Source organism: Alexandromys fortis, unplaced genomic scaffold (genome assembly GCF_014885135.2).
Source record: "Alexandromys fortis isolate MF-2015 unplaced genomic scaffold, M_Fortis_MF-2015_v1.1 scaffold_51, whole genome shotgun sequence".
Taxonomy (NCBI): Eukaryota; Metazoa; Chordata; class Mammalia; order Rodentia; family Cricetidae; genus Alexandromys; species Alexandromys fortis.
This window is the reverse complement of record NW_026067925.1, coordinates 9,569,367-9,581,298: the sequence shown is the minus strand read 5'-3', so window position 1 is coordinate 9,581,298 and position 11,932 is coordinate 9,569,367. Positions and strand designations below refer to the sequence as shown.

The 11,932-nt window shown below is 46.2% G+C and overlaps 1 protein-coding gene and 1 pseudogene across 1 annotated transcript; both read left to right on the top strand.

Moving 5' to 3' along the window:
• Nucleotides 1–1,447, top strand: part of LOC126502058 (transforming growth factor beta regulator 1-like) — an 8,222-nt pseudogene extending 6,775 nt beyond the window's left edge.
• Nucleotides 1,448–3,409: 1,962 nt separating this feature from the next.
• Degs1 (delta 4-desaturase, sphingolipid 1) lies at nucleotides 3,410–11,390 on the top strand. The gene is made up of 3 exons (XM_050143035.1): nucleotides 3,410–3,596; nucleotides 7,510–8,252; nucleotides 10,911–11,390. Exons 1-3 carry the CDS (start codon nucleotides 3,515–3,517, stop codon nucleotides 11,055–11,057), a joined length of 972 nt encoding a protein of 323 aa, XP_049998992.1. The 5' UTR covers nucleotides 3,410–3,514; the 3' UTR covers nucleotides 11,058–11,390.
• The last annotated feature ends 542 nt before the right edge of the window (nucleotides 11,391–11,932 follow it).

Below are 11,932 nucleotides of genomic sequence, written 5' to 3'. Positions count from 1 at the left end.
GAGTGAGTCGCCATGATTCTCCCGCTCCAGACAGACGCAGGTTAAGATCCTCTCTGGTAAGCCAGCTCATGGGCTACACAGAATATTAGAAATGGGTTAGAACAATATGTAAGAGCTAGCCAATAAGAAACTGGACCTAGCCGGGCCAGACAGTGTTTGAAAGAATACGGTTTCCGTGTAATTATTTCGGGGCATAAGCTAGACATGAGGGCGGCCGGGTGCAGGGGACGCAGCCCCGCCGCTCCTATTTCAACAGGGGCCGGGTCATGAGCCTGTTGGGCAGCCTGGCTTCCCAGCCCTGTAACCAGCTGTGAATCGTTCCCACCCAGCTGGCCAGGATGAAAATGCTCTCTAAGAAGAGCTGCACAAAGCAGCCAAGGTCACGGTGTTTGACAATACTGCTATTTGTAATAAAATTGCTCATCTTGAGGAAAAATTTCTTTAAGCAAAAGAAGAAAGAAGATACTTGCTGAAGAAGTTCTTCCAGCTTCAGTCTCTAACTGAAGGGGAACCACGAGCCGCAGTTCCTTCGCAGGGCTCCAAGTTGCGCCTGGCTTAGGGTGTGGCCCGCTCCGTGGGAACTGTTCGGAGAGCTGGGTCCAGCACTCGGACCAAAGAACCATTTGGGAGGAAATCCAAGAAGGAGAAAAAAAGAGAAGGGCAAAGAGAACAGCAAACTGGAAGCTCTGAAGAAAACATCCAAGGAAAGGAAAACGGGCAGGTGCTGGTTCGGCCCATTGCTTCTGGATCCCTCACCAGTTGACTTGTGTGCCCCCCCCCCTTGGACTAGGGAGTCTAACAGTACATAGCCAGGGGGAGGTCATCACCAACGAACCTGGCTTCCGTGATGAGAGTGTCCTGTACTGTGTAGGCTACTGCTGTACTTGAGTGTATGCCCGCAGGAGGTGCCCAGACCAGAAGTGTCTATGGACCTGTCAGATCGAGAATAGTGGTGTGCAGCTTCAGTGTGAATTGTTCCTGAAGATGACCCGCAGAATACCACCCTTCGCTCTTCTGCAGATGCCTGTTATGAAGAACTATGCAGGGTCATCAGTGCCACATCCGGGACACTTTCATGTGCTGCTGATTTCCCTGGGTTTTCTCAGTCAACGGTCCACACCCTGATTCAGAGTTGTCCGTAAGCTCAAAACTGTGCAGTTAGCAGTGGGTGAAATTTGATGCAGGCAAAGCCAGGAAGGGGTGGCTCTTCCAGGAGCTGCCAGGGAACGATGCAGCTGTGAGTCTTGAAGCCCTTTAGACACAGACCTTTGATGGTGGCCATGAGGATTCCATTCTGCCAGGGTCCCTGGACCTACCTGAGCTTCAGCATGAAGCCCTTGAGTCATCATACCAGCCAGAGGTCCTGACACGTATGTCCTTAGTGGACACTAACTGGCAGCACCTGAAGTCTCCATCAGAGTGAAACCCAATTCAGTCTTCAGGTTGACTAGGGAATTTATTATGTATACAGGGTTCTGTTTGCATGTATGCCTGCAGGCCAGAAGAGGGCACCAGACCCCATTACAGATGGTTGTGAGCCACCATGTGGTTGCTGGGAATTGAACTCAGGACCTCTGAAGAGCAGTCAGTGCTCTAACCGCTGAGCCATCTCTCCAGCCCCACCATGAGCTTTTAACTTAAACTAAAACTTACTCTATGTGGAAGATGGAGGCAGTTGAGAAGATATTAACACAGTTCATCATGGGTGTTCCAGTGTACCTCGGGATAAACTTCAGTTGCTTTTATTTTTAGTAAGAAATATTTTTTGATAGTTAAAAAAAGTGTCTTCCTGCTCTTATAGAGTTCAGTTCCTATCACACATGGGGGGTAGGTGTCTCACAACTGCATGTAATTCCAGTTCCAAGGGATTTGATACCCTCTTCTGGCCTCTGAAAGTAATTGCATTCATGTGCACACATGTGCAACACACACAATATATATATTCACACACTATATATATACATACACACTATATATACACACACATACACACACTATATATACACACATATACACACTATATATATACACACATATACACACATACACATACTATATATACACGCATATATACACACATTATATATATATAGTTTGTATATCTAAAAATAAGTCTTTCAATAATATCACATCATTTTTTAGTCCTTTGGAACAAATAAGACCAATGCATCACAGCTGTTTAGTTTATCTAATAATAAGCCCGGAAACTTATCATTCCATTTTTTTTTTTAAATTAGAGAACACTGAGTTGTGCTTTTCCTGACAGCATCCTGTGGTGTAGTTTAGCAGATTCTTCTGTTTATAGTTTTCTATACATTAGCAGCTGTAGCAACAGACTCATCAACCTTGGACGTCTATCTGTTTCCAGACGGCTTTTGTTAGGGTATAGCATACACAGTAACGTACCCCTCGTGTGCCCTGGCTTCTTTGGGAGACTCATCCAGTCTGTTAATCTTTTTGGTTTTGCTTGTTTTGTTTTTGTTTTTTCGAGACAATGTTTCTTTGTGTGACAGTCCTGAAACTCACTTTGTAGACCCGGCAGGCCTGAACTCACGGAGATCCGGCTGCCTCTGCCTGGGGATGCTGGGATGAAATGTGCCACCACCGCCCAGGTTGATTTTTGTAGTCTTAATTAGCAGTTCCTTTTCCTCCTGGCTCTGGCCTGTCTGCTTACTTGGCCTGTGGCCCAGCACCGCACTACAATTCCAATCCCTAAACTTCCTTAGAGAAGAAGGGGTAACGCATTTTGAAATCAACACCTGCGCAGGAAGTTTCGGATGATCACTCTGTCACACATATGATTAAGCAACCATCAGTATAAGAGATTCATTAAAGCCACAAACTCCACCCCATCTCTCCCTTCCATTTTCTGGATACCATGGTGAGACAAGCTTAAAATTCCACTGGGAGGCAAGAGCAGGACCACCAGTTGAAGGACAACCTAGGCAAGGTACTGAGACCCCACTTCAACAAATAAAGGCAAAGTAGACACAGCAAACATTGTGGGAGGGGGGAGAGAGAGAGAGAGAAGAGCAATCAGAAAAGTTTTTATTTTTTCCGGAGGTTTTAATTCCAGAAGGCAACCAATCATGGCTCAATGGATAATATGCTATTAAAAAGTAAACGAAACTTGGGCCCATTGCCATTTAATCAGGCCGGTGATCTTCTGGACTCGTGGAGAGGTGGCCGCCCCCGCCGTGCTCCTCGCACGGAGGCGCTGAAGCGGCAGCCTAATCGGGCCGTAGACTTTTCCTTCCCTTTTCACCTTTTCCCAGGCTTCCTGAACAGGAAAAGTTCTTGGCTTTCGAATCCTGGCCCCGCCCATCCATCACCCGGCGGCGGTTCGCAGGCTGCCGGGCGGGGCGTGGTCACCACGGGCGTGGTCTGAGGCTCCGCCCCTGCCCGCGTCCCCGCGGCTGACCGACCAGAGTTGGGAAACCAGCTGCCGCCGCCGCCGCTTCAGCAGAGCCCGGACACGAGCGAGAGAGGCTGAGCGGGTCCACGCGCCGCCACCATGGGGAGCCGCGTGTCCCGAGAGGAGTTCGAGTGGGTCTATACGGACCAGCCGCACACCGACAGGCGCCGGGAGATCCTGGGTGAGGACCGGAGCCCCGTTATGTGCGCGCGGCCGTGTGCGGGCCCTGCGCGGCCTCCCGCGCGCGGCCTCCGGGGCTCCTTCCAGCCTCGCCGCTCTTCAGCCGCCCGCGCTGGAGAGCCGGCGGCCGCGGGACGCGGAGCGGATTCCCGGCAGGCCCAAGGCCCGGGGGATGGGGGCCTACGCGTCCCTGCGTGCCGCTGGCCCCTCGGTGGTCAGGTGCTGGCGGCCCCCGGTAGGGCGACCCGGGCTCGCCCCCTCCTGCCCCGACGACCGAGAGCCCCCCCTTCGTGCCCCGGGGTGAGTGGGCTCGAGCCGGACCGCCCGCTAGGCTCAGGGCGTGGTCCCGGGGCATCCCCGGGCCCAGGGATCCTTGATCACGTGGTCCAGTCCCCCGCAGGCCTAGCGGGGGACCAGCTCCCGGTAGCCCGAGGCTTCCTAGACTGGACGGCTCCTCCGGTGCGTCTTTTCTTATCCCAGTCATTGGCGGGACTGGCTGGATTAGGAAAGGCGCGAGGTTTAGCCTCCCGGGCCTGAGGACAGGCTAGGTCTAAGTCTGGAGACTTTGGGGGGTTTCCGCCTGGGGTAGAAAAGTCACTTATCACTGCTCTTAAGGGTAATGGTAAACTGTTGGGTTGAGAGCTTTGCATATATTATCCAATTAATTCTCCCTTTTCAGTACTTCATCTGGCCGGCATTTAAAAAAAAAATGAGGTAATGTCGTGAAGACGATTCCAGTCCGGGCTAGATTGCAACCGAAGACTATGCTTTTTTTTTCTTCCTGGTGCTAGATAGAGATTTCAGGTTTTTGTTTTGTTTTGTTTTGTTTCAACTTTTGCTGTTTCTTTAAAAATTGAGGAAATCAATGAAAGGCCATTGAATCTGAAGAGTTGTCTCATACCCGCCATTTAAAAAATCTTCGCCCATTGGCGGGATGAGGCCCTGATTTCTGCAGCAGAAGTGTAGCTAAACTTAGAAATTTCATGTCTCACTAATAAGACTTAATAGTTGCCGTTCAAAATAGATTTTTCCTCCTAGTCCTGGAACTCAGACTCCGGGATTCCTGGTGCTAGTAGGCCTCCACCACTGTGCCGCAGCCCAGGCTTCCGATGGAGAACGTGAACCGAGTGACTGGGTTGGGAAGGGGAAACCTGCCTGACCATACTGTCAATCACCTTGGGTTCTTCGATTTTCCTAGTCATTGCCTCTCTGCTGTGATAAATACCCGAGCCCCCCAGGGAAGAAGAACTTATTTTGGCTGAAATACTTCCATCGGTGGTCACAGCTGCCCTTGCTTTTGGGTGGGGGGGGGGTTGGTAAAATCATGGTGGAAGGGGTTTGAAGGAAAAAAGGCTGACTCCCCAGCCTGCCAGCCAGGAAGCAGAAAGAGCAGGTGGAAGCGTGCCCGCTGTGACATGCCTCCAGTGACCAGCTCCCCTCCCTACATGCCATCATTTTGTGAATTCTTTGAGAGATTAGTGTGTCGATTTGGTTGGATTAAATCCATCAACTGGGAACCAAGCCTTTAATTCTCTTTCATAGGGTGCTCCTACGTTTTACTTAGTGGGTACCAGATAGACGGCTGAGCCGAGTCCTCCTCCCAGTTAGTAATGTGCCTTTGGACATTCCTGTGCACGATATGGGTGCTTTTCATTTGGGAATCATTGGCAGTGCTTTGTTTAGCGTTTTGGCCAGATGCAAAACAGTTAAACCATTTTACATTTTTTAAGATTTATTTCTTTTTATTTTATTAGCATTTTACCTGTATGCACGTCTGTGTGAAGACGTTGGATCCTGGAGTTACGGACTGTTGTGAGCCGCCATGTGGGTGCTTGGAATTGAACCTGGGTCCCCTTGAAGAGCAATCAGTGCTCTTAACCGCTGAGCCATCTCTCTTGCCCACCATTTTACACTTACATCAGCAGTGTTTGAAGATTCTGGTTTTGCCGGGCAGTGGTGACACACACTTTTAGTCCCAGCAAATCGGAATGTAAAGGCAGACTGATCTCTGTGAATTCAAGGCCAGCCTGGTCTACAAGCGCTAGTTCCAAAGCTACAGAGAAACCTGGTCTCAAAAAAAAACAAAACAAACAAACAAACAAAGGCTTCTGGTTTCTTCACAGCCTAGTTATCACCTGTCTTTTTGTGTGTAGGCATGTGGGGGAGCCGCCAGTTGTGCATGTCACACGCATGCCATAGTGTGCATTGTGGAGGTCAGGAGTAGGCTCTCTCCTTCCACCTTGCTTTGAGACAGGATCTCTCTTGTTCCTGCGTCTGTGCTAGGCATTCCAAGCTAGCTGGCCCAAGAGCGTCCTAGCTTCTGGAGCCATCTCCTGCCTCAGCAAGTTCCCTGTCACAGTGCTGCCAGCATTACAGATGTGCACCGACACCCCGTGCTTTCTGTGTGAATTCAGGGTTACCCACTAAACTCTCCTCCTGACCCAGCCCTCCCTTCTCCTGGAGTTTTAATCCAGGACCTCAGGCATGCTACTCAAATGTTCTACCATTGAGCTACAACTGTCTTTAAATTACAATGGTTTTATGGTCTCCATATTTTCCTAATGATGTCAAATATCTTTCATGTGGTTTTGGGGGGAGGGACCGTTTATATGTCTTTTTTATTAGAATTTTTTTTGCCTTTGAAAAAATGGATTATTGCCAGGCCATGGTGGCGCATGCCTTTAATCCCAGCACTCGGGAGGCAGAGGCAGGTGGATCTCTGTGAGTTTGAGGCTAGCCTGGTCTACAAGAGCTAGTTCCAGGACAGCTAGGACTATTACACAGGGAAACCCTGTCTCAAAAAACAAACCAAAAAAAAGAAAAAATGGATTATTTGTTGAAATTGTCTTAAGCACTCCTTATGTATTCTGAATATGATTCTCTTATGAAATAGGTAATTGCAGGTGTGCCTGTCAGATTGCCACCTGCTCTTTTTGACAAATTTTTATATATAGAAAATATTTTAATGCAGCTCCAATATATTTTTCCTTTTTTCTTGAGTTCTACAGTTTTGTTAGTTAGACCTATGATCCATCTCAGGTTAGCGTTTTTGGTGTACGGCTTTGGTCTGGCTTGACTGTTTCTCATGTTGGTAAGCACGTGTTTCAGCACTGTGCATTCCTGCTGGGGATATGAGGCCTTTGTTTTGCTTTGTTCCCTGTCCTAAGAGACAGGATCTTACTGTGTAGTCCAGACTGGCCTGGAGTTCACTAACCACCTCAGCCTCCTGAATGCTGGGATTTTAGGTGTGTGCCACTGTGCCCAGTTGCTTTTAAAGTTTTGTGAAAAGTCAGAATAGACTTACTTGAAGGAAGTTGATTGGTCTGAGAGAACCATAATGAGTTTTATGATTTGTACATCCTATAAAAACAAATGTTCTTTCTTGTGTCAGTTGTGCTAATTTAATGATTTATCTAAGATAACTATGCCGGGGCTTGGGTCAGAGAGATGGGTCAGTGGTTAAGAGCACTTGTTGCTCTTGAGAGGACACAGTTCAGTTCCAGTGCTCCGTAGTTGCTCCTACTGTAACTAGTCAGGTGGATTTGATACCCTCCTGACTTCAGCAGACAGAGCCCACATGACCCACAGACACATGCAGGCAGAACACACAGATAAAATAAGAAAAATATATTGAAAGAAAACATGCATGTTTGTCTAAACAGATGTAATTATTTTAATACAAAAGTATGTGGAATGTCCAGATTGTTTACTTTTTCTTGCATAAATTGTTATGTCATGCTATTTTGTGACTATTACCAGAATATATTCTTCCCTTAAAGAAATGGGTATTTTGTAAAGTCTATAAGGGTTATTATGATTTAGAAAAGGGAAAAACTGAATTGCATTCATTAAAGTTGCTGAACTGTTTTGTGCTTTTCTTTGTTCCTGATTTTCTGTATTTTTTTTTCTTACAGCAAAGTATCCAGAGATAAAATCCTTGATGAAGCCTGACCCCAACCTGATCTGGATCATAACTGCTATGTTTCTCGTCCAGCTGATTTCACTTTATCTAGTGAAAGACTTGGATTGGAAATGGGTCATATTTTGGTCCTATGTTTTTGGCAGCTGCCTTAACCACTCAATGACTCTGGCTATCCATGAGATTTTCCACAATTTCCCCTTTGGCCACCACAAGGCTGTATGGAACCGCTGGTTTGGAATATTTGCTAACCTCCCTATTGGAGTTCCATATTCAGTTTCCTTTAAGAGATACCACATGGACCATCATCGATACCTCGGAGCTGATGGCATTGATGTGGATATTCCTACCGATTTTGAGGGCTGGTTCTTCTGCACCACCTTCAGGAAGCTTGTCTGGGTTATCCTTCAGCCTCTCTTTTATGCTCTTAGACCCCTGTTCATCAATCCCAAACCAATTACTTATCTGGAAATCATCAATACCGTGACCCAGATCATTTTTGACATTATAGTTTACTATGTTTTTGGAATTAAATCTCTAGTCTACATGTTGGCAGCCTCCCTGCTTGGCCTAGGTTTGCACCCAATTTCTGGGCATTTTATAGCCGAACATTACATGTTCTTAAAGGGACATGAAACATACTCATATTATGGGCCTCTGAATCTGCTGACCTTCAATGTGGGCTATCATAATGAACACCATGACTTCCCCAACGTTCCTGGAAAAAACCTGCCCCTGGTAAGTGAAGGACTTGATGTTTGGCTTATTTTAGAAGGCATCTAATCTGTTTTGTCAGATTGAAAAAAAGGAGAACATAAATCCTTCGTCTGCCAGCCTAACTTGACCGAGATTCAGCTCTGTTTTGGGTCCTTAGACTTAGTGGTCATGCTTAGAGTTCGGAAGTGTTGGGGAATGTGCAAACCTCTTACCTGGTAAACTAGCACACAGGTCCTCTGGACAGGAAGCATCGCTTCACGGAACACTTAGCACTGTTAAGCTGTTGTACTTGGCTAAGATGTGTTGCTTTTGTAACACACAAAGGTGAGGTGACCTGCATAACTAATCTGCGTGTTACTTATGTGACACACGGGTGAGGTGACCTACATAACTGATCTGCCTGTTGCTTATGTGACCCGGGTGAGGTGACCTGCACAGCTGATCTGTAGAGTGGACAGCATCAGTGTCCATGCTGTTACCCTTCCCTGCAGGACCTCTGGACAGTAGACCGACCTTAGTGTATTGTGGGGGGGGGGGGAACAAAGGACACTGTAGCCTTCATTCTTTCCATTTTTCCTGCAACCAGCCGCTCTCCTAACCTCAGTGGTTTTCCTGTTGAGCCTTCTCACCAGCCTTTTCATCTTCAAAGCAAGTAGCCCGACAGTGGGGAGGCAGAGGCACGACCATCTCCGTGAGTTCGAAGCCAACCTGGTCTATAGAGCAAGTTAGGACAGTTAGGGCGGTTACACAGAGAAAGTGTGTCAAGAAAGAAAGAGAGAAAGAAGAAAGAAAAAAGAAAGGAAAAAAGGAAAGCTTTCCATAATTCTAAAAAAGATGGTAATATATATGAAAAATAGTTTTTCTTTTTTTAAAGCAAAGCCGTGCTGTATATAAGGGAATCCTAACAAATACTTCATGATGTCATACTTACCCACTCAAGTTGCAAAGTTACACACAACAGGACAACCAACTGTAGCATGTGCTTATTTCTTTGGATCTGGTTAAGAAAGACTAAACAATACTGGCTCAGTAGATAATCTATACCATAAAAAGTATGCGTCAAGGTTAGATTTCCCAGGTATAATGGTGATAGGGTTTTGTAGGACAAGTTCCTTTGGAAATGAGTGTTGCAGTATTTGGAGTTGGCATACAGGAAGAAAGCAAAGTGCTTTTGTTACCTACACGGTACACATGTGAAGTAAGTGTGCCAAAGGGCTAACTGGGAAACAGGTAAAGAGCACATGAGGTTTTCCATATTGTCCTCTTCGCTTTTCAGTTGGGGAGAAAGCAGCACCAAGTCTCTGAAGACAGTCTGAACATCAGCGCAGGTGGCACTTGTCCCCGCCCGCCCCCGTGACATGCTGCTGGTGTGCTAGCAGGCAGGTTGGCGGCCCATTTCCCTCCTCTGGGATGAGGGAACACTTATTTTTTAAAATGGATCGCGAGCTGGGCGGTGGTGGCGCACGCCTTTAATCCCAGCACTCGGGAGGCAGAGGCAGGCAGATCTCTGGGAGTTCGAGACCAGCCTGGTCTACAAGAGCTAGTTCCGGGACAGGCACCAAAGCTACAGAGAAACCCTGTCTCAAAAAACCAAAAAAAAAAAAAAAAAACATAAATAAAATGGATCGCGATTTAAGGAGAAGTCAACCATTAAGCAACTGGAACAGCCCCAGAATTAAACTTAGTTCAGGCAGTACTTGGCACATCAGTGACCACTCACTTCCTGCTCTTCCTTGGTATCCTTATTCTTTTGTTAAGTTAGTACACGATAAACAGCCCTAGAGTTTGAAAGTCCTGCCTTTCCTGTTCTTGCTACCATGTCTATCTTTGAGAAATTGTTTATTCAATAACTCCCTGTCGTTCATTACCTGATAGTATGTTTAGTATTTTAACTTTTAAAGGGTTTTTACATATTTTTAATGAGTTCTGCAGCTCACAAGCATTTTTTTTATTGTAATTCTCATTTTCCGTGTATGTATGTTTGCAAGCATGTATGTGTACTATGCATGTCTGTTGCCCTCAAAGGCCAAGAGGGAGTGTTGGAGCCTCTGGAACTGGAATTACAGGCAGTTAGTTATGAGCCACCATGTGGGTGCTTGGAACTCTGCACGGCCTTGTGGAAGAGCAGCCAGCACTCTAAGCCACTGAGCCATCTTTCTAGCTCCAACATAAACCTTTTTTCTTTTTCTTTTTTTTCAAGACTGAGTTCTTCTGTATAACAGCTCTGTCCTGGAACTCACACTGTAGACCAGGCTGGCCTTGAACCCACAGAGATCTGCCTGCTTCCCAAGTGCTGTGATTAAAGGAGTGTATACCACTATACCTGACCAAACCAATTTTTAAGCATGCATTTTTTTTTCAGTTTGTTCACAGTTTTGTAAGAATCACAGCCATCATGTGTCAGTATGTGCATCAGACACCTGTCAGGTTCCTAGGTTTAATTCTTGTATTGAGGATTTGAGTTTTTTAGCTTTATGTCTTTATAATGTCTACAGTGCATCGACTTCTATGTTAATGATGATCATGTGTGCATTCTCAGTCTCACAAAGAACGGCATGGAGTCTGGAGGACCATGAGCAAGGCGGTGCCCTCTGGCTGAGTTGGCGTTTGTCCCCCTGTCTGTCATCTCGAGGCCTCAGTAACACTCATGGTTCACCTTGCTGTGTTTTTCACTTCCAGGTGAGGAAAATAGCAGCCGAGTACTACGATAAACTCCCCCAGTACAACTCCTGGATCAAAGTACTGTATGATTTTGTGATGGATGACACAATAAGTCCCTACTCACGGATGAAGAGGCCTCCAAAAGGGAGTGAGAATCTGGACTAAATATCATCACAGCCAAAGGAATTCCTCTCCAAAGCTTCATAATAGCTGATAAAGTGGAATTTTTATCTTGTTAGCTTAAGATCAGTGATGCTCAGAACCTGCACTGGCGTATTTTAAAACTAGGATCTCTGTGGTATCAGAGGCTACTCAGCCTGCAGACAGCTGGTCTTGGCTCGCTCGCCTGTACTCATGCATTGTATTACTGTTACTAAGGGTGTGTCCACCTGCGTCTGTCATACTATAAGCGTATCATAAAAAGCATATTATGTTATTTTTCACTATAGAGTTTTACTTTATTAAAACAACTAATAAACCAAACTGTTAATCACAGTATATTAATATTCATCGCATTTTTGTATTTCACTAACTGTATGCTATAGCCACCAGAAGTTGGAGAACTTTAAAATTTTGTTAAAGGCTTGGCTTGAGCTCATTTAGTATTGTGTGACGTTCCTCTTGATTCCAATGTTTATTCCTGGAGGGAAGGAAGGCTTATAAGGCTCAGGAAGCTGATAGACTCCTCCATTGTGAAGCCCTCCTCAAGGATCTATACGCAGTACGCACTTTCTGGAGGAACTGTCCGTGAGTCCTGCAGGGAGCACCAAAGATTCCATGTGGATTTTGTGACTCTGTCACCCAGGCTGGGCATTTCATTGATGCAACTGCCTTTGAGCTGCTAATTAAGTAACCCAAATAAACTCACTGGTTTACTAAGCTAGACTCAGGTAAAAGCATTTCTTTGATCTGTCTATGGTGCCCAGACTGGCACCAGCAGCAGACATTCGTCCATGTCTCCCTTGGGGAGTCCCATAAGCAGAAAAGGTGGAGATGGAGACGTCTTTCTCTGTGAATTCCTGAGTTAGGTTTGGTTTTGA

What these genes read in the sequence shown, in the direction of transcription:
- Degs1 (XM_050143035.1), top strand. Translation starts at nt 3,515, where the DNA reads ATGGGGAGCCGCGTGTCCCGAGAGGAGTTCGAGTGGGTCTATACGGAC. An exon ending in CAGGCGCCGGGAGATCCTGG is followed by an intron (nt 3,597 to 7,509) that starts GTGAGGACCGGA and finishes TTTTTCTTACAG; the next exon opens with CAAAGTATCCAGAGATAAAA. An exon ending in CTGGAAAAAACCTGCCCCTG is followed by an intron (nt 8,253 to 10,910) that starts GTAAGTGAAGGA and finishes TTTCACTTCCAG; the next exon opens with GTGAGGAAAATAGCAGCCGA.